The 20,971-nt window shown below is 37.1% G+C and overlaps 1 protein-coding gene across 3 annotated transcripts in view; it reads right to left on the bottom strand.

Annotated features, from left to right (window-relative positions):
• LOC110910183 (probable indole-3-pyruvate monooxygenase YUCCA10) overlaps positions 1 to 18,850 on the bottom strand; it is a 33,284-nt gene extending 14,434 nt beyond the window's left edge. For 2 of the 3 annotated variants that reach the window (XM_035984098.1, XM_035984097.1), the window contains exons 1-3: positions 18,145 to 18,850; positions 13,818 to 14,051; positions 13,594 to 13,722 (exon numbers count right to left, since the gene is read on the bottom strand). In XM_035984098.1, coding sequence (XP_035839991.1) covers positions 13,594 to 13,722; positions 13,818 to 14,051; positions 18,145 to 18,774 — 993 coding nt within the window. In that variant the 5' untranslated portion in view covers positions 18,775 to 18,850. Of the gene's footprint in view, positions 1 to 12,633; positions 12,833 to 13,593; positions 13,723 to 13,817; positions 14,052 to 18,144 lie in introns of those variants that run through there. The other variant, XM_022154892.2, reaches the window with a different exon arrangement.
• Positions 18,851 to 20,971: the final 2,121 nt, after the last annotated feature.

Below are 20,971 nucleotides of genomic sequence, written 5' to 3'. Positions count from 1 at the left end.
AAGATGGTACGACTAATTGAAAAGAATTTGATTCCCTGTTAACCTCTGTACGCATGTTAACAATCATGGCAGATGTGATTGTTAAAATCACGCACGTCATCTTATACAATAATCCTTTAAGGATTCAAAACCCAACTAAATGATTTATAAATCGTGGGTTAAATCACCAATGAAGGTGATCAATATATTAAAACATCCTATGTGATGTAGTGCCTACGGGCCAATATTATTAAAACATCCATTAGTGATGTAGTGCTACGGGCCTACGGGCCAACCTTACCATGGATGTAGGCCTACGGGCCAACCATATAAAACATCCATTAGAGATGTAGTGCCTACGGGCCAACCATATTAAAACATCCATTAGAGGTGTAGTGCCCATGGGCCGTATTAATTGTCTTATAACGACAAAAGGCAGTGGTGGTCTATGACTCCCTGTCAGAAAGAGATAAAAGAACTACGGTTCAATTTCTCTATGCCCTTGATTCTCTGAAATCTCGGCTAATATTATAAAACATCATCATGATTAGGCTTTATGCCGCTTAATACTATTTATATAGCTGAAATAGGATATATTCAAATCCTAATATTTAATGAAATAATAAGTTAACCAAATATGGTCTATGTACCATGGTTGACAAATTGTCATAAAAGGACAATTATTAATTAATCTCCTGAATAAAATTTTGTTATCTTCTGAACAGATTCAAGTTACAATGGCGGATCCTAACGGAGAGAATAGCCATACTAATGATGATGAATACGACAATACGCCAGTACATCTGACAGGCGCACAACTGAAGGCTCTGATTGACAATGCTGTTCAGGCAGCTATTGATCGTCAATATACTGAGTCCCAAGGCAGAACCGTGTCAAAACCACCCTCTAAACCAAAGACACACTCCAAACCACCCTCTGAACCCAAGAAAGATGACGACAAACACTCGTCCACTGAGCACAGCGTTCATCGCGATAGAGAATATACTGATGCATCCAGTGCTAAGGGTTGCACCTACAAATACTTTGTATCATGTAAGCCTCGGGAATTTACAGGGGAGAAAGGTGTTGTTGATTGTATCACCTGGCTAGACGAGATGGACACTATTGTGGACATCAGCGGGTGTGCAGCGAGGGATGTGGTGAAGTATGTGTCCCAGTCTTTTAAGGGCGAGGCCCTGGCATGGTGGAGGGCGTTGGTGCAGGCATCTGGTAAGTCTGCTTTGTACAAAATGACATGGGAGGAATTTATTGCTCTCATTAAAGAAAACTACTGCCCTCAGCATGAGGTTGAGAAGATCGAGGCTGACTTTGTGTCACTGGTAATGACGAACCTGGACTGCCAGGCTTATTTGACGAGCTTCAATACGATGTCTCGCCTGGTTCCGTACCTTGTGACCCCAGAACCTCGAAGAATCGCCCGTTTCATTGGGGGATTAGAGCCTGCAATAAAGGCTAGCGTAAAGGCTTCTCGGCCGACCACCTTCAGGTCAGTTACTGACCTCTCCTTGTCTCTCACCTTAGACGCTGTCCGTCTGAGGACACTAAGGAACAAGGAGGCTGAGAAGAGAAAACGTGAGGATGATACCTCACGAAGATCAGGGAAGAAGCACCGTGGAAACGGTGAAAGCAAAAGAGGGTCGGAAGCGAAGAAAGATGGGCAAACTGGTGAAAGGCCCAACTGCAAGATCTGCAAGAAACCCCACTCTGGGAAGTGCAGATTTGCATCAAACTCACAGTCACAATCAAAGACTCCTTCCTGTGGACTATGCAAGTCCAAGGATCATAAGACTGTGGAGTGCAAAAAGATCAAGGATGCAACCTGCTATGGTTGTAATGAAAAAGGGCACATCAAGAGTAACTGCCCTAAGTATGCCAAGAAGGCGGAAGAGACAAAGAAGTCAAATGCGAGAGTTTTTCGCATGGATGCAAAGGAAGCGGTCCAGAACGACAACGTGCTTACAGGTACTTTTCTCGTAAATAATATATTTGCAAGAGTACTATTCGATTCTGGCGCCGATAAATCCTTTGTAGACCAGAAATTTTGCCAACTACTAAATATGCCTATCAAAACCCTTGATGCGAAATACGAAGTAGAGTTAGCAGACGGCACGATAGAAACCGTCTCAACTGTTCTAGAAGGATGTGAAATGTCCATTAGGAACCATTCTTTTCCTTTATCTCTACTTCCCTTCAAATTAGCGGGTTTTGACATTGTCCTAGGCATGGACTGGTTATCCCATAACCAGGCCCAAATCATTTGCGGCAAAAGGCAGATAGTTTTAAAGACTCCGAGTGGTGAATCGCTTACCATTCGAGGAGATACGCAGTACGGGTTACCCGAGGACGTATCTATGCTGAAAGCTTCAAGGTGTTTGAACAGAGGCTGTGTAATTTACATGGCTCAAGTGATAATAGAAGAACCTAAGCCGAAGATCGAGGATCTTCCTGTCATTTCTGAATACCCCGAAGTTTTTCCCGAAGAACTACCTGGTTTGCCACCAGATAGACAAGTGGAGTTCAGAATAGACATCATTCCTGGAGCGGCTCCGATAGCAAGAGCACCTTACAGATTAGCTCCGACGGAAATGAAAGAACTGAGGACCCAGTTGGATGAACTGCTGGCGAAAGGTTTTATCAGACCTAGTTCATCTCCCTGGGGAGCTCCTGTCCTATTTGTAAAGAAGAAGGACGGATCGATGCGGTTGTGCATCGACTACCGAGAGCTGAATAAAGTTACCATAAAGAACAGATATCCTTTGCCAAGGATCGATGATCTGTTCGACCAGCTGCAAGGAGCGAGCTACTTCTCAAAGATCGACTTAAGGTCGGGCTATCATCAACTAAGGGTCAGAGATGAAGATGTTCATAAGACAGCATTTAGGACTCGCTATGGTCACTACGAGTTCCTAGTGATGCCTTTTGGGCTCACAAATGCACCGGCTGCGTTCATGGATCTCATGAATCGCGTTTGCAAGCCGTACTTGGACAAATTCGTCATAGTCTTCATCGACGATATCCTTATCTATTCCAAGAATCAAGCTGACCACGAGAAGAACCTCCGTTGCATTCTCGAATTACTACAGCGTGAGAAACTCTACGCCAAATTCTCGAAATGTGAATTCTGGCTACGAGAGGTTCAATTTTTAGGGCACGTTGTGAGTGAGCGTGGTATCCAAGTGGATCCCGCTAAGGTAGAGGCAGTCATGAACTGGCAAGAGCCAAAGACGCCTACCGAAATCCGTAGTTTCCTGGGGTTAGCAGGATACTACCGGAGATTTATTGAAAATTTTTCGAGGATTGCTGCGCCCTTGACTTCCCTAACCAAGAAGAAAGAAAAGTTTATTTGGGGCCCAAAGCAGCAAGAGTCCTTCGAAATCCTGAAGCAAAAGCTGAGCAACGCACCTGTGTTGACATTACCTGAAGGTACTGATGAATTCGTAGTTTACTGCGATGCATCACACACGGGCATGGGGTGTGTGCTTATGCAGAAGGGCAAGGTGATTGCCTATGCTTCAAGGCAATTAAAGGTGCATGAAAAGAATTACACCACCCATGATTTGGAGTTGGGTGCCGTTGTATTTGCACTGAAGTTATGGAGGCACTACCTTTATGGTATTAAATTTGTGATTTATTCTGATCACAAAAGCCTCCAGCACCTGTTCAACCAGAAGGAGTTGAACATGAGGTAGCACCGTTGGATGGAGACCCTGAATGACTATGATTGCGAGATCAGGTACCATCCCGGCAAGGCGAATGTAGTCGCCGATGCCTTGAGCAGAAAAGAAAGGGTAAAACCTATTCGAATCAATGCCAAGAGCATTGAGGTCAAGAACAATTTAATTGAAAGGATTTTAGCTGCACAGCGAGAGGCTGTGTTGGAAGCTAATTACCCTAATGAAAAGCTGGGAGTAACTGAGGAGCAGTTGACTCTTAGCAAGGATGGAATCCTTAGATTGAACGGACGTATATGGGTTCCAATATATGGAGGACTACGAGATGTTATCCTCCAGGAAGCCCATAGTTCCAAATACTCAGTCCATCCTGGTGCTGACAAAATGTACCAAGATTTGAAGGCAAATTATTGGTGGATAGGCTTGAAAAAGTCTGTAGCCGCCCATGTAGCAAAGTGCTTGACTTGTGCTCAAGTCAAAGCCGAGCACCAAAAGCCGTCTGGCTTGCTACAACAGCCTGAACTTCCCGAGTGGAAGTGGGAATGTGTAACCATGGACTTCATAACCAAGTTACCCAAAACCAGGAAAGGAAACGATACAATATGGGTCATAGTCGATAGACTGACTAAATCAGCTCATTTTCTACCCATCAAGGAGACGTATAGCTCCGATATGTTAGCCCAACTTTATGTTGATAAGATTGTAGCCTTACACGGCATACCTGTGTCTATTATCTCCGACAGGGATACTAGATACACATCTCACTTCTGGAAGAGTTTCCAGCAATCTTTGGGCACGCGTTTGAACTTTAGTACGGCTTACCATCCACAGACGGACGGTCAAAGTGAGCGTACTATCCAAACGTTAGAAGACATGCTTCGTGCATGTGCGATCGATTTAGGCGGTAACTGGGATAAGAACCTACCCCTAATCGAATTCTCCTACAATAATAGCTACCACACCAGCATAAAGGCTGCGCCTTTCGAGGCATTATACGGTAGGAAATGTAGATCGCCTGTTTGTTGGGCGGAAGTAGGAGAGGTCCAATTATCGGGACCAGAGATTGTTTTCCAGACAACGGACAAGATTGTCCAGATCCGGGAACGTCTCAAGGCTGCCCGCGATAGGCAGAAGAGCTACGCTGATCCAAAGCGTAAGGATTTTCACTTCGAAGTGGGTGAAAAGGTATTACTTAAGGTGTCACCCTGGAAGGGAGTGATGCGTTTCGGCAAGAAAGGCAAACTGAGTCCGAGATACATAGGACCTTTTGAGGTCATTGAACGGGTCGGATCAGTTGCCTATAAGTTGAACTTGCCTGAAGAGCTCAATGGAATTCACAATGTGTTCCACATCTGCAATCTCAAAAAGTGCTTCGCCGATGAATCATTGGTGATTCCACACACAGATGTGCATATAGATGAGAGCTTAAAATTTATAGAAAAACCTTTGTCGATTGAAGATCGACAGGTAATCGACAGGTGAAGAAGCTTCGCAGAAAGCACGTACCGATTGTAAAAGTCAAATGGGATGCTCGTAGAGGTCCTGAATATACGTGGGAAGTCGAAGCTACAATGAAAGAAAAGTACCCCTATTTATTTGAGTAAATCTCGGGTCGAGATTTATTTTAAGGGGGTGAGGATGTAACACCTCGAATTTTTGCGTCCAATAATGTGTTAACACGTGTCATTTGTTTACACGTGGCATTGATATTAAATAAAGGACCAATTTTGACAAACCTTGAAAGTATATAAATTCGAGGGTTATAAATGTCAACAAGGGTAAATATACTGTATAGTAACCCTAAATAATGCTCGAACCTTCAAACGAATAAATCATAGATCGTGCGGAAGCGAAACGCGGAAGAAAGTGAGAGATTACGAGCTACAGGGGTTAACTGTGTCAACATGTTTAATATTACCTCTGAGTGACCCTTTAACGTTCCCAAGGCTCCGTAACAGTATTACACACTCACTAGAATATACTACATAAATTCCGCGAAGTTCCGTCTTAAAACGAGAGAGTTATACTCGAATTCGTATGAGAAGGGTTAAAAGCGTCAATAATGAAAGTTAAGGCTTTCTGAATAATTAATAAACTAACCGGGGACTTAACAACGCGGGTAAATAACACGAGGCCCCTATTGGTAAATAACCGAGGGCCAAACCGCAAAGTTACCCCTTCAAAACCGAAAGGTCAGGTAAATCATTACGAAAGATTTCGTTATTAATTACCAGGATTTCGTAATCATTTCAAAAGATTTTAAAAATCTGAAAAACAGGCCCTACGCGACCCGCATTGCATGTTTGGTTAAGTTGAGGCGGGCCGCGAGCCTCCTCTTTTACTCGCCTGATATTTAAATCCCAGGCGGCCCGCATTAGAAACGCATGGAACTCCCATGCGGGCCGCATTAGACGCCCAGATGCAGAATGTTTGGACAGACTTGCCTTTTGAGCTTGTGAACGATCAAATCTTCAATTAATGAAGCATGGGCGCCCCCTACTCGACCCATAACACTTAGGGACACCTGCCCACCATCCATGATCAGTTGTAGCATGAGTTGTGATGATCTAAAGGCCTTTTGAACATTATAAATAGCCACATTGTGAGCATATGTTCACCACACCTCAAACAACTCATCTACTGATCATTCTAAGCTCTCAAGTCCTTTTCTCTGCTCTATAAGCAAGAACACACTTCTGTAAGTCGTTCACAACCATTGTGGTCATGCATTTCCATAGTTTTAGCTTAGAAACTCAACCGTCGTAACTAACGGTTGTCATTACAATAACTTGCAAATGGTTCAGTCTTATGACGAATCAAAAGTGGTTATAAGTTGGTATCAATGAGGGTAATAAACCCCTAAAAGGGTTCCCCCTGATCACCACTCTAACTATGTCAAATATCGAGTCAAACGTGCGGTTAAAAAGTCAACAGGAAGCTATTTTAGCGATTTATGCATAATCTGTAATGTACATACTATGGAACCTGTTTTGACAATCATAAAACATGATAATAAGTATATAAACTTGTTTGCGCTCGTTTGAATCGATCATTTGCTATATTGAACCGGTTCGGAGCCGAATGTCGCAAAAGTTTGACTTTTGCTTTGACTTCAGTTCTGACCCGTTTTAGTGAGGTATAAATATACCTTAGGACTCTCTTAGGACCAGGTCACATGTCGGTATAAACCTCAGTGATCGGTTCATGAGTTACCCGAGTCTTTTGCGCAATTCCGTCATTCGCCTAAAAGTTGACCGTAACGGCCTTTTGAAATTAAAATGAGTATTTCGGACACGTGAACGGACCAAAACCTTGCTTATTAAATTAGAAGCATGTCCTTAAAGTTTCACGTCAATCCGAGGTCTAGAATGAGAGTTATGCTAATTAGCGCAATTTAAATAAACTTTTGTAATAAACGGCGCAATTAGCATAACACCTATCTAAACCAAGATTTCGTCACCAAAACTTTTACCCACTGTATTAAAATAATATTTTGGGAATTTTAAAGATTTTTAATAATTTTTACCTCGCTCATAACCTGCGGTTATGGCTACGGTTCGGTAAATACCGAATATGCCCTTTTCGGCCAAAACATGAGTTCTACAAGGTCTTTTGACCCGATTCCAGTTGCTACTGATTTTAAATAATAAATAAAGTATTTTAAACTTTATAAGCTGTTCGGGAAACTCAGATTTCCTGTAGAACTCGAAAAGCTCTTTAAAAGTCTTTAAAATGACCGAAAAGCCCCTACGGGGCATAATATTAACTTAAACTTGTTACGGGCGTCACGGAAGGTATCCTACTGATACCACAACCCATTTAAGGCATATTGACTTAGGAAATAAGCGTACGACTCTCATGGTTAACCGTTTCGCCTATTGCGCGCACGGTTCGGCTTATGAAACTAGTTTTCATAATTTAGCCGATACGGGTCAAATAATATCATTTGAACCCCAAAATCCAGAGTGTGAACCATTAACCCATATAAAACAAGTCTCTGAACTTGTTGGGACAGAATCACACTCCATTCTCGGTTTTCGCCTTTTCGCGCGATTAAACCATATCTATATATATCGGAACCAACCGGTCTAGGCTACGGCCATTATAACGACTCGTTAGGATTCTAAGAGGTTAATTAAAACCTTCGTTCCAGATTAGGAGCCCCAGTAAAAGCTATCGGTGATTTAATCCAAATTAAGGAAATATACTTGCAAAGGTAAATACTTTAACTTATTTCCCCTATATGGGCTTGGGTTACGGTATATTAATACCGCTTGATTGAGCATTGTATTCTTCCATCGCTTAGGTGGTTAAATTAAATAATATGATCGGCTCATTTAAACAGTTTTGTATCTTATAAGCCTTTGGGGGGTTTAATGACCGTTGTCCCGGATATCCTTGGCATCATTTTACGAAATGGCCACGACCATCGACATCCCGGTGTAGGCGTACACCCGGTATAAAGTGTCGACATTAAATTAAAAGACGTAGCCGTTGGTTTTTATACTACGGTTTTACGCAAACGTGGTGTGTCTATAAATCTTTAACCCAGCACGACCCGGGCTACTGAACGCATAAAAGAACATGTAAAACGTTCACAAGATTTTATTATAATTTTCCCAAGTTATAAAAGAGTTTGTGCCTTGTGCATTCAAATCATTTTTAATAAACATTTTCAAATGTGTCAGTTGAATGTATTTACCAGTGTAAACTGACGTATTTTCCCCAAAAAAGATTAAGTGCAGGTGCTAGACGAAATTGGCTGGTATTAGCTGCCTAAGCATCACGAATAGTCTCGCAAACTCGATGCCGTATCTGAATGAACAATATTTATTTATTTTGATCCGCTGTGGATACATTCGACTTCTGTAATACATTTGATATTACAATCAGAGGTTGAAATATATTTATTTATCTTTAAGCTTCCGTTGTGCATTATATAATTGTGTGGTTTGACTATATTGTTGCCAACATCGTCACGGTAATCCCCCACCGGGCCCACCGGTGAGACACGTGGAAATCGGGGTGTGACAGTTACTCACCGTACAACCACTTAAACTTTAAAAGAGGGTTGTTCTAAGGTCCATTGACAAAATACAAGTACAAAATCCCAACTCTAAGTTTCTTCAAAGGAAAATCTCACTGCATAATTATGTCATTAGACTAAACATAAGCAACGAGACTATCCATTATTCTAAAGAACAGTTGGATGAATTAATTAGATAGTCACTTATTAAAGATATTTAAGTCTACTAATTATAATATTCCTATTAACACATGATTACTTCACTCTAGTTTTAAACGTTTCCTTACCAGAAGTTAACAAATAACTAAAATGAGATTTGGTGACATGATTAAATGTTAAGGCTATAAGAACAATAATAAGCAGTCTTCTAACAACGTTTTTTCGATACCGTACATATATTCTGAGTATTAATCAGAATATAGTATCATAATTAAGCAATGTTATGAAGGTTGTGAGGTTTGCATAGTCAACATAAAGTCACACTTATCTTAAACTCTCATCTTATTTGTTCTAAATACCTGGATTGAAACATTATTAAGATAAAACTAGATGATACCTTACACTTTCACAACTTTTGTCATCATGCAAATGAAAAATTTGACAGAAGGAAAATGAGACTTACAAATTTCATCCATTATAACCAAAATTCATGAGAAATCATGACATGGTTAATGAGGATGATTTCTTATCTAATCTCATTCTAAGTGTTTTTTTAAAATCATGACGTTATAGCCCTAAATATCACTTGGCTCAAGGAATAAGTATGGGTCCATCATAAGTCATTCATTGACATTCGTGGAACTTATTCCAAATGGAACATTTAGACATAATTCATTTATCATTTAAAGACTATCTACTTGTATCTAAATTTGTCGTATATGGCCCACAGTTTTTAAAAGAAATCTATTCATATATATACTTAATAAAATTTCTATTAAATATGTCCCTAAAGTTTCTCATGATATCTGGACATTAAAGGAATCAAATAAAGTCTAACGTATATGTGATAGGTTCCCACGTCACGCAGCTCATTGAAACTTCTCTTGTAGCATTCTAGAGATATTAAAGATCAGTGGGAGCATTAAGTGTCTTAATAATAACTTGCAATAGTTGCAAGAGGTGGGGAGTGAAAACTTTATATTACTTCAATTTACACACCTCTTGTACAAGACACTGCTCCATCTTGACACTGTTCTATCAAAACTTGTCTCCTTAAAATCTAAAGCTACCTTTACAAAAGTTTCATTGTTGCTTAATTGTGGGCACACTTAGATATCTTATCTAACCTAACATAATCCTCAACAAGAGAAACTACAATGACTAACGTCATTAATATGTTCATTAATATGTTTTCTCTATTAAGAATTTGTTTGGCCGTTAAATATTGACCCTAAGCATGCTGAGTTCCTAAAGTTTTCTAAGGTCAGTGGGAGCAGTCAAAGTCCTTATAATGACTTGCAAGGAATACAAGAGGCGGGGGGAAGAGTATCATTAAATTTCACTCCAAATTTAACTCCGATTACACCTCTTGTACACCATACTGCACCAAGTCTTACAAACTTAGAATCCTGAAAATGATAGAAACCTAATCTAGAGCTAATCCATAAAACTGAAACTTCTAACAAACCCAATAATCAACTCAGGAGGTCATCTAGGTTTATAAACCTACTAACTTTGATGATTACATAACCTCCCTAATTTGGAGTTGAAATGGATTTTGGAAAAGTTTACTGATCCTATTTCTTCTAATTAAGCCATTAGTGTCAATCAATCTTCTGAATGGAATAAAACAGTTTTCTAGTAAAACTGATTTTTATGTGTTCGCATAACGTTTGGGATTTGATTGAATTACCTAAGAGTGTTCATAACTAAACCAAATCCTGATATAAACGTTAAGACACAAAGAAGGATGATTGATTATCAAAGGTTGTACTTAGGAAGAGATAAATTATCAAAGATTTCTTTTAGGATCATCACTGTTCTAGTAGCTTATAATAGTTTTGAGCTACATTAGATGAACATTAAAACAACTTTCCCTAACAACTGGCTGACATATTTACATGTTCATAAAACAACCTGAAAGTTCTAAACTTAAAGTTAAAGAACAGTTTGTCTATAAGCCAATAAAATCCATGTATGGTTTAATGCAAACATCATAATGTGATGAAATCTTAACGAAATTATTTTTCATCAACAACTAAGTGGAATAATGTACCTACCTCAAGATGAGTGGGAGCAACTAAGATAAACTTGTCTATATAGATGATATTCTTTTGACAAGTAGATGTTACATAAGTCAAAGCATTGGTAACACAAACTTTGATATACTAGATCTCAGAGATATCTCTTACATAATAGATATTATAACTTGTTGAGATAGACCAAATGGGACATTACTTCCGTTCCATAAGTTTTAACATTAAATTGGTCCTTACATATGTAACAAACAGTACTGCTCTCCTTTAGAGGATAATAGGATAAATGAGATTATTTCTTACGCTTCATTAATTAGAAGCCTTATGTAAGTTTAAGTCTATACTCGTTTAGATATTACTCACATTGCAACACACTAGATATGTCTAGATTAACGTGAAGCATTTAATAGAGTATTACAATATCTTTAAAAGAAACGAGAGACTATATTTTAAACAAGAAGTGAGAACTCAAACCGGTTGATTACTCTAACTTTGTGATATTAAAAGATGACAAAAATGTAATTTCGGGTATATCTTTATGTCAGCAGACAAAACCTATCTTATGGAGGAGTCATAATAAACTGATAATAACAACCTAAGTTATGACGATATAATATATTGTTGATCACAAAGCAATAGTCACTAAATGTTGTTGAAAATTTATCAGTGGACTCATAAGTTTATTAACTCCATATAATTAATATATTGAAGACTTATTGTGATAAAGTCAGCTACCATGTCTCCTTGAACAGTAACAGTTCGAGAGGTGCTGCATTAAATTTCGATACACAATTAATTATTCGTTTATGAACAAATTGAGGAAACTAAATCTTTGTATCGAATGCATTCATGATATGCTTAAGGATCCTATAACTAAAAGTCTATCACCCATAACTATTATGTAAGCGCTTATAATAATCACGGGTTTATTGATGACTATGTACAACTGCATATCGTACTATGAATGATTAACTTTTAATATTCCTCATCAGTTTGATTTTGTATGTCTCTTACATATGTTCTGCCAGTGTAATGACATATAGACAACTATAAATACAAATCAAACGCTAAAGGGCTTGTTTGTATTTTGATCATAACTGTTAGGTTTTAAATTAAGGCTATAGTATGACTAATGGGGGTCCTGAGTCGCATAATGATTCAACGGCTGTATTTCTCTGCTACAGTACTTGTTTAAGGCTAAAATGAGTATTAACTTCTGATCAGACTAATCTAATACTCATGATAAATGATTATTCGGCTAAGTGGGAGAATGTAAGATTAAATATTTATTTATTTATATTTAATCTAGTAGCCATCATTATCATTTATATAATATAGATCAAAATATATTAAAACCTATAATAAATTAGTTGGTAATTGTTGATGGGCCATATTACCTTAATTAACTAATTGGGTTTCCCCTTGGGTGTATATAAGGAGATTACTAGAGAGGGATTAGGGTTAGACCCTCATAACATCACACTAAAATCGCCCCTCCTCTCTCTCCATTACTACGAGTTTTTCAACCCTAAAGAACTCGGTACTACCATCAAGAAGATACATCCTAAAGGGGAACCAGACCAATCTGACGAACATGACGTCTACTTCCCTCTCTGGTGTGGTGACTGCTAATCAGGTACACACCTTTTATTTTATTGTTCATGATTGAATTTACATCATTAGGGTTTATGTTTTACCCTTGTTGTTATGATATAATCAACAATAAATATATATAATAATATTATGTTTAACACATGGATGGGATAATTTTATTTCGAGATTAGGTTGAAAATGTGATCAGCAGTGTTTTGGGCATCCGACCCAAGTGTATGCATGCCTCTTCTTGCAAGCCCAACAAAATAAAGCCCATTTTCTCCTTCCCAATGATGTGGGTACATTTGCTTTGGATACCCATCTTTGTTTAAAAGGCTATCTCCACCCTGTATATTTTATTTTAACATAATTATACATTACACCTCTACTTACACTATTACAAGACACACGACTATATTGTTTGCATTCAAATTTTAATCACATGCACATACAAACTAATGAATAGTGTCCATAGGGATGTCAGAAATCGAAGCTGATGCAAAACTAAAATCCTAGATATTTTGGATGGGTAATCGCCTAATCGGTCACAAAACCAAGTACGAGATTGATTATAAAAATATCCGCAAGTTTAAGACGAGTATGGTATCAGGTGATACATGCTGAACTACCCAAAGTCTATCTCATACTCTTTTACTCGTATAGGAAGCGAATATATTAATATATTGTATATTAAATAAATATATAATGTCTAGTACTTTGAAGTTGACATAATATAATAAAAAAAAAATTGAATTATAAGAAGTATGGTTGAAAGTGTTTGATAATTCAAGTTGGTTTAGGAGAATTCTAGATCATATTTTAGGTAATGGAATTCCCGACGGGTAATCTTAACAACATAAGATAATAAAAGGTATTAGGTAATGGAATTCCCGACTGGTAATCTTAACAACATAAGATAATAAAAGGTATATTCAGCAGCACCCCCTACTGATAAACCTGTGAATCTGAGGGTAATGAGTGAGATGTACCCGATGAGTATGTGACTAGGCATGTGACATAACCTTACGATTGGATATTGGTATAAGATAATCAAAACTCGTCCAATGCCTAACCTATTTCCATCTCTATAATGAAGAAAAAACGCTACCTGAAGCCATAAATGGGTTGATCTTTTAAAGCCGGTAGCAAAGACAATTGCATCGAATTGATGACATTTTCCATTCTCAAAAACAATCTCATTTCCTCCGCGCTTAATGCTTTTTAACGCCGGTAACACCTGTTTATGTCTTTAAAGTATAAAATTTATGTTTTTTAACACAAAAAGGTTGTAGAAAACATACATAACATGTTATGAAAATCAAAATATCAGACCTGTATTTCACCAGACTTGATCTTTTTCACTGTACCAACATCCATAACAGGGTACTTAGCATCTCTTATTTTGATCAAAATTGGGCCTTCTTTGGGCCTTTGGATCCCATACATGGTTAGATCTCCATATGTTACCTTGCTAACAAGCACTAACAATGAATCCACTAAATGCAATGGCATTAACTTCAATAGCACCAATCCAAAATTTGTAGACCACCTTGATAATATATGGACCTACATATAAATTGTTACCTCATAAAGATTAGACTACAAGCATATAATAATTGTTACAATAACTTGAAGTGGGGATTGAGTTGCTCTTTGTTCATTATCACTTTCAAACATTGATTTTTAACTTTGTAGAAAATATATTGATTTTAAGAATGTAGAACATATGAGTTTTGACTATATAGAACATACGTAGATTTTTTTTTATATTTATGAGAGTTGCGGTTACAAAAAATACTTTGAAAGTTAATCGTGTTCGATATTGAACCAACGTGGTTCTGATGCCGTTAGGGGCGGACCTATAGTGTTACAATGGGTAACCTCCGTTGCCCCTTGACGCTCCAGTAATGCTCCGACGGTAGTGTAAATTTTGGCAAAATATGACTTTTTTCGATTTCGTTATTCCTTTTTTTGAAACGTTACCCCTATGTGGATTCTCTAGATCCACCACTGTGATGCCGTGAAAGTTTACATATTTTATGTATCTCCAAATGAAACAATACACCATTATATATACATATATGTGTATAGTTGCATCATAATCATATCGTGCACTGATGGTCATCAATACAATTGCTTTATATCAATCTTAAAACTCCATTAGGAGCATCATTGATCAACGGATAGACCGTGCACTCTTCGTGAAACCATGTAAATTTTTTTAACAAAAGTCTTTCGAATAGTTGCTATCCAAAATATATTATCTATAACAATGTTGATTTTATGTAAACTTTTTTAACAAAAGTTTTTCAAATAGTTGCTATCCAAAATATATTTTCTATAACAATGTTGATTTATATTAAATATAGAGTAAAATTGCAAACGGTCTCTGAGTTTATGCTACTTTTGCCACTTTAGTACAAAAATGAAATCTTTTGTATCTGGGTCCCCGAGGTTTCAATTTTGTTGCCATTTTCATCCAATTGATTAACTTGGTTAGAATTTTCTGTTAGCTTCTCCCCTTTTTGTTGTTTTCCTCATTTAAATGAATGGTATAATCATCATTTTATGTCATGATATATTTTAATTAAATGATGAAAACGACAAAAATGGGCAGAAGTTAACAGAAAATTCTAACCTATTTTGCCAATTGGATGAAAAGACAACAAAAATGAAACTTCAGGAATACAGATACAAAAAGTTTCATTTTTAGACTAAATTGGCAAAAATGGTCGAAACTCATGAACAATTTTGGCATTTTACTTTTAAATATATGTCAATCGAGAGGATTAAAAGGCATACAAAACCAGCAATGATGGGTAGGGATGACAATGGGTCAGGTCCAGGTTGGGTATTCGTAATCTCATACCAACACTCGGTTATAAAATCGAATCACATACCCGACCAAATACCCATCGGGTATTTGCCAGGTAATTACCCATCAGGTATCGGGTATACCCATTAGTTTGTTAAAATATATACCTTGGCATTTTCAAATCCATTTTTTTACAATTATAATTATTATATATTTTTTTATAAAACTATTATAAATTAAAAATGTACATTACATACATATAAGTTTTATCATTAATGGGGGCTGCTAGAATGAAAACCACCTCGAGTTGTAAGAACCGCGAGAACTACACCCCACGGGTGGGCGTTCACCACGATTTTTTTTTTACAACTAGATGTGTAAATTATAAACACAGCCGTAAAAAAAAATTTTAAACGCCGCGGCCGAGGGGGTAGTTTTTTACACCACAAGTTTGGTGTTTTTAATTTTTTTTCTTTTTTTTTTCACCAAACTTGTGGTGTAAAAAACTACCCCCGGCCGCGGCGTTTAAATTTTTTTTTTACGGCTGTGTTTATAATTTACACATCTAGTTGTAAAAAAAAATCGTGATGAACGCCCACCCGTGGGGTGTAGTTCTCGCGGTTCTTACAACTCGAGGTGGTTTTCATTCTAGCGGCTCCCTATCATTAATTAATAATAACTTTATAATACTTATAACTTATATGTATACACTTCACAACATACAAAATACAAATATTATTATCAAATAAATATACTAAAAGAAATTTTTTTTTTCAGATTATAAACATATTAAAATACATCACTAATAGACAAGGGTTAATGAAATACAAAAATACAAATTAAAAATTCGGGTATATAGTTCGGGTAAACGGGTATGTGGTTTCGGGTATATGTAGAATTTTTTAGGCATATACGTTTTCGACTCCCAAATATTAGGTTCGGTGACTTCCGACCCCTAGGTGGAAATTTTCAAACTTCGCCACTGAGTGGAGCCTTATATCCCGCCATACACTATTACACCACCATCCAGCCCCATAGTGTCGGGGTACACCGACCCCTAGAGCTATGAGCAAAAATTTTTTCCCTCCGTGATATCCATAGCGGCGTGTCATGGTGCTTTCTCTCTCTCACACACACATATATATGTATAATTGAAGGGGTATAAACCTACACACTCAAGTTATATAACCCTCATTTCTTACATATTTGTCATGTGTCGTATAACCTCACATTACATCTATGGGGTTATGGGGCTTGACGATTACACATGGTCTAAGAGGGAGTAAAATAAAACATAGGCTTCGAGACCCGGCTTCACTAGGGCCTCAAATTCTAAGGAAAAAGTTGATTTATATGTGTATACAATTTTGTGACGAAAAGCCCCCTAAATTCGTTATACGCTTTGTGCCCACAACAAGCTTGAATAGGAGGTGGGGGTGGGGGTGGGGGTGGGGGTGGGGGTGGGGGTGGGGGTGGGTTGTTTATAAATATTAGTATTGAATCAGTATTTTAGAATAAAAGAAAGTGAAAATATTGAAAAACAAAAAAAATATGTGTAGTATGACCAAAATACACCTCACTTGACTGAGGTTTTTAGATAAAGTTAGAGTGTTGGATGAAAATGACAAACACAGTGTAAACGTAGGAAGTCCAGAGAAAAAAAAAACTATTTGGTTTAAAGTGGCATTTTATGCCAAACCTCGAGGACTAACATGATAATTTACTCTATAAAGATTTCTTTAAATACTAGAAAATAATAATAGTAAAAGTTATGCTTTTAAATATCTCAAGACTTAAGAGCACTTTATAAAGATTTCTTTTTTTCTCTACACTTTTATTTATGGACGAGACTTTAGTAAGAGCATAACTATGAGGCTTTTAAAAACGTGTATGTGTACTTTTGTTTGGACTTTACCGCTCACTATAAAAAAAACAAATAAATATTGTGTTTAACGTTTTAAGAATAAATTTTGTGGTTTACAATTTTTTTGATTATTTACAGTGAATAAAAATAATAGTTTATAACCTGTGGGATAACATAGAATATGTAATATTATTTTGTGATAAAACAATATTATCAACGGAGTACCGACTGGATTTCCATTGTTAAACATAACCTGGTTGGAGAACTGCCAGTCGTTAATCAGTTGATAAGAAGTCAAAATAGTGGCCAAATAACTTAAATTTTGGTCTGAGAACACGCGTCAGTGATCCGTCAAAAAACATGTATGTCACTGATCGTCGAAAACAATGTTTTATATATTGACTGCCATGTGACATATATAGGAAATCGAGAAATAAAAAAGAGTTCAACAACCACTTCATCACAATCGCTAGAACTCATCAAAAAAGACTCATCTTTGTGGATTAAGAATAAATCAAAATATAAGTTTAAGAGTGTTGTAATCTTAATATCTGTAATCTTTTAACCCGAGTTTTTATTTAAGTGTTTTCAGTTTCTTGCTGACCCGTTTCTATATATCATATAGACTTTCGTCGATAAAATACACACACACATATATAGAGAGAAAGAGAGAGAAAGTGTATTGTATAATTGGGCTTAACGTACATTGCGTACACTGTGAATATATAACATGCGAATTTTGTACTTACAACATGCGATTTTTTGGGTAGAGGTAAAATCGCATGAGTAAAAAAAAACACAATCGCATGTTTTGAAAAATGACAAATCGCATGTAGGAAAAAAAACAAAATCTCATGCTGATTTAAACAACAAAATCACATGTTATATATTCTCAGCGTACGCAATGTACGTTAAGCCCAATTATACGTTGACCAACCCCTGTATATATAAAGGAAGAGATATAATAAAAGTGCAATTACCGGACTTCTAACAACAATGGAGGTTTTAGCACCATGGTTTGCTAGATCAAATGCAATTTCCATACCGGAATTTCCGGAATTTCCAGCTCCGACCACCAAAACCTTCTTCTTCTCATACTCCTTACCGGATTTATACTCCGTCGAATGAATAACTTCACCTTCAAACTCACTCAACCCATCAACCTCCGGCACAAACGCATCACAGTTTTCTCCAGTAGCCACCACCAAAAACCGCCCCACGTAACACCGAACACCGCCATCCTCCACCGCAGCCTCCACCTTCCATTTCTTCATATCCTCATCATATTTAGCAAACTTCACATTGTTTCTAAACTCCGGAGTAATGTTAAAATGGGCTGCATATTGGTCCAAGTATTTCAAGAAATCGGACCGCGATATATACGTCGGAAAGGTTGCCGGAATAGGGAAATGAGGAAGGTGGGTGAACTGTTTGGCTAAATGGAGATGAAGGCGATCATAAGCTTTTTTGTTGAATAGTGAAGCAATGCAGTCTTCTCGTTCGAGGATTATGTATGGGATTGAGAGTTTGTGGAGGCTTGCGGCGGTCGAAAGGCCTGCTGGGCCGGCGCCGACGATGATCGCCACCGTTTGTTTGTCACCGGTAGTCATTGTTATGGTGGTGGTGAGGAGGGTAACTGGTTAAATGTTGTATGGGATGTGTCTGTTGGGTGTAGCAAAGTTTGTGTGTATATATACAAGAAGTCAATCACCGGAGACTCAAGTTTAACCCTCACTTGTGTTATTTTGTTGGATTAAAGAATGATGAGTAGAGTTTAGCCTTTTTGCAGATGTGTCAGGTTCTATCTTGAGTCACCCGGGTTTTTGTCCATCGTATGTTACGCCAGAGAATGTTCAGTTCTTGTTGTGGCACGTCTGTCAAGTGGCAGTCGACGGTATGATTTCTCGGGGGAACTCTCAAGCCAAACTCTGAAACCAGGATGAGCCCTGTTAAAGCAACATAGTCTAACTAAAGTTGGACAACGGGACTCTTCAGTTTAAAGAGTACGGTAGTCTAATACAAAAAATTCGCCGTTCCAAAAAAAATATGGTTCAAGTCAACTAATTTTAATCATCAATATTTTTTAAACTTATAATATTACTTTTGTTATTCTTTTCGTGCATAAAGTGTTACCTGTTCTGCTTATAATAATAGTCCACTTAAAACTCGATTTTCCACACGTTCAAAACTAAACACTAAGGATGGTAATGAAAGTAACCATTACTAGTGCCCTAGTAGCGGTCACGAGTATTTAAGTTTCACATATAATTGTTTCGGATGAGTTTTCTCTTTCACGTCTTAAGTTTGAGGTTGGGTGATTGAGATTTCTTATTGAAGAGTTTAAATTAGGGATCTATTGTGCGAGGAGACTCTCTAGCGTGAAACTGGTTAAAATAACGTATGCTAGACCTCCCGACATTCGCGAATAATTCACACATTTAAAAAAAAGATGGTAATGAATGTGGTATAATATTGCTTTTAGTAATCTTTGTTTAATACCTAATTATAAAACCATAATTATGCATGTTGAGTATTAAATACGCGAAACCTGATCTTAAACTCATAACAAGCGACCTTGTTATATCAATTATCAAATACTTGGGGAGTGTTTGACTAAGTTTTTCCACACCTCCTTATAATTTGTTGACTTTTATAAAAAGTTTATAAGGAGAAAAAGTGTTTGACAAACTCAAAAGTACTTTTTTTTAAATGACTTCTTGTATAGAGAGGGAAAGTCAGTTTTGAAACGTTAAAACATTGTGACTTTTTGAATCTTTTTATAACTTTTCATAGAACAGTGTTGTTTTTTGAAGCTATTTAGTCATTTTAAACGAATAAGTCAAACCAAACACTTTTAAAAAAATAACTTATTTACTTATTGGTTTTCTCACAACATAAGCTAATCCAAACATCTTTTTAAAAACTCATTTTTAAAAAATTATAAGTCAATAAGTTCTTTTAACAAAAAGTCATTTTTGAGTTAAATAAGGTTAGCCAAACACCCCCTTAGCTACTCTTTCAATAATATTTATTTTTAATAATCATATTTCTAATAACTTAAAAGTACTATTTGCGATATATTATAGAATTTTATAGTACATAAATATACTTGGTTTTAATGTAGCTGTGAGTGTATAGGTATGGGATTGATTTTGGGTAATCAGGTAACTACTAAGTATCACCTAACGCCAAGCCGTAAAAAATTATAATAATCTTATATCCTCCCCATACCCGAATGCCCATCCATTACCAGTCACGATGTTTTCAGTTATCCATCGGGTTGAAGTTTCTCTGCCAAGTACATTTATAATACGAAATAATCGTGTTTTGGGTTCACAATGCTTGTTGTTAAAGAAGAAAAAACTCTGTAAAATAAAATTCAATATAAAACATATTATCTAAAAACAATATATCTGCATGTAACATCCCAGAAAATATAAATATATGTTTGAAGAAACACTGATCTAATTAGGGTATTAATTAGAAGGGTTTATGTTCCTATCATAGAGGTTAATCTTCTTTGAGGTATTTGAGCTCCGACTGGTAAATCAACCTGCAAAACAGAACACCGTTACTCGTTCAGAGGGGAATGTGGGGGTTTCCCTCTTAACCGGGCTCCGGCGTGAGAATAAGCGACTGCTTTGAGAGTAATTAAGTAGTTAAGAGTGAGAGCAGTGGGAATGGAATGTTTAACCTGAGGAATGAATGTCTCTATTTATAGCCGGAGAGGTGTAAGAGGTTGTGGGCTGATGGGCCTTGGGCCAGAAACGGACAACAACGAATATGCTCTTTGCCTCGCTGGCCTCG

The sequence above is a fragment of the Helianthus annuus genome, chromosome 15 (genome assembly GCF_002127325.2).
Source record: "Helianthus annuus cultivar XRQ/B chromosome 15, HanXRQr2.0-SUNRISE, whole genome shotgun sequence".
In the NCBI taxonomy this organism is placed as follows: Eukaryota; Viridiplantae; Streptophyta; class Magnoliopsida; order Asterales; family Asteraceae; genus Helianthus; species Helianthus annuus.
The sequence above is the reverse complement of the archived record's forward strand: the minus strand, read 5'-3'. Positions and strand labels throughout refer to the sequence as shown.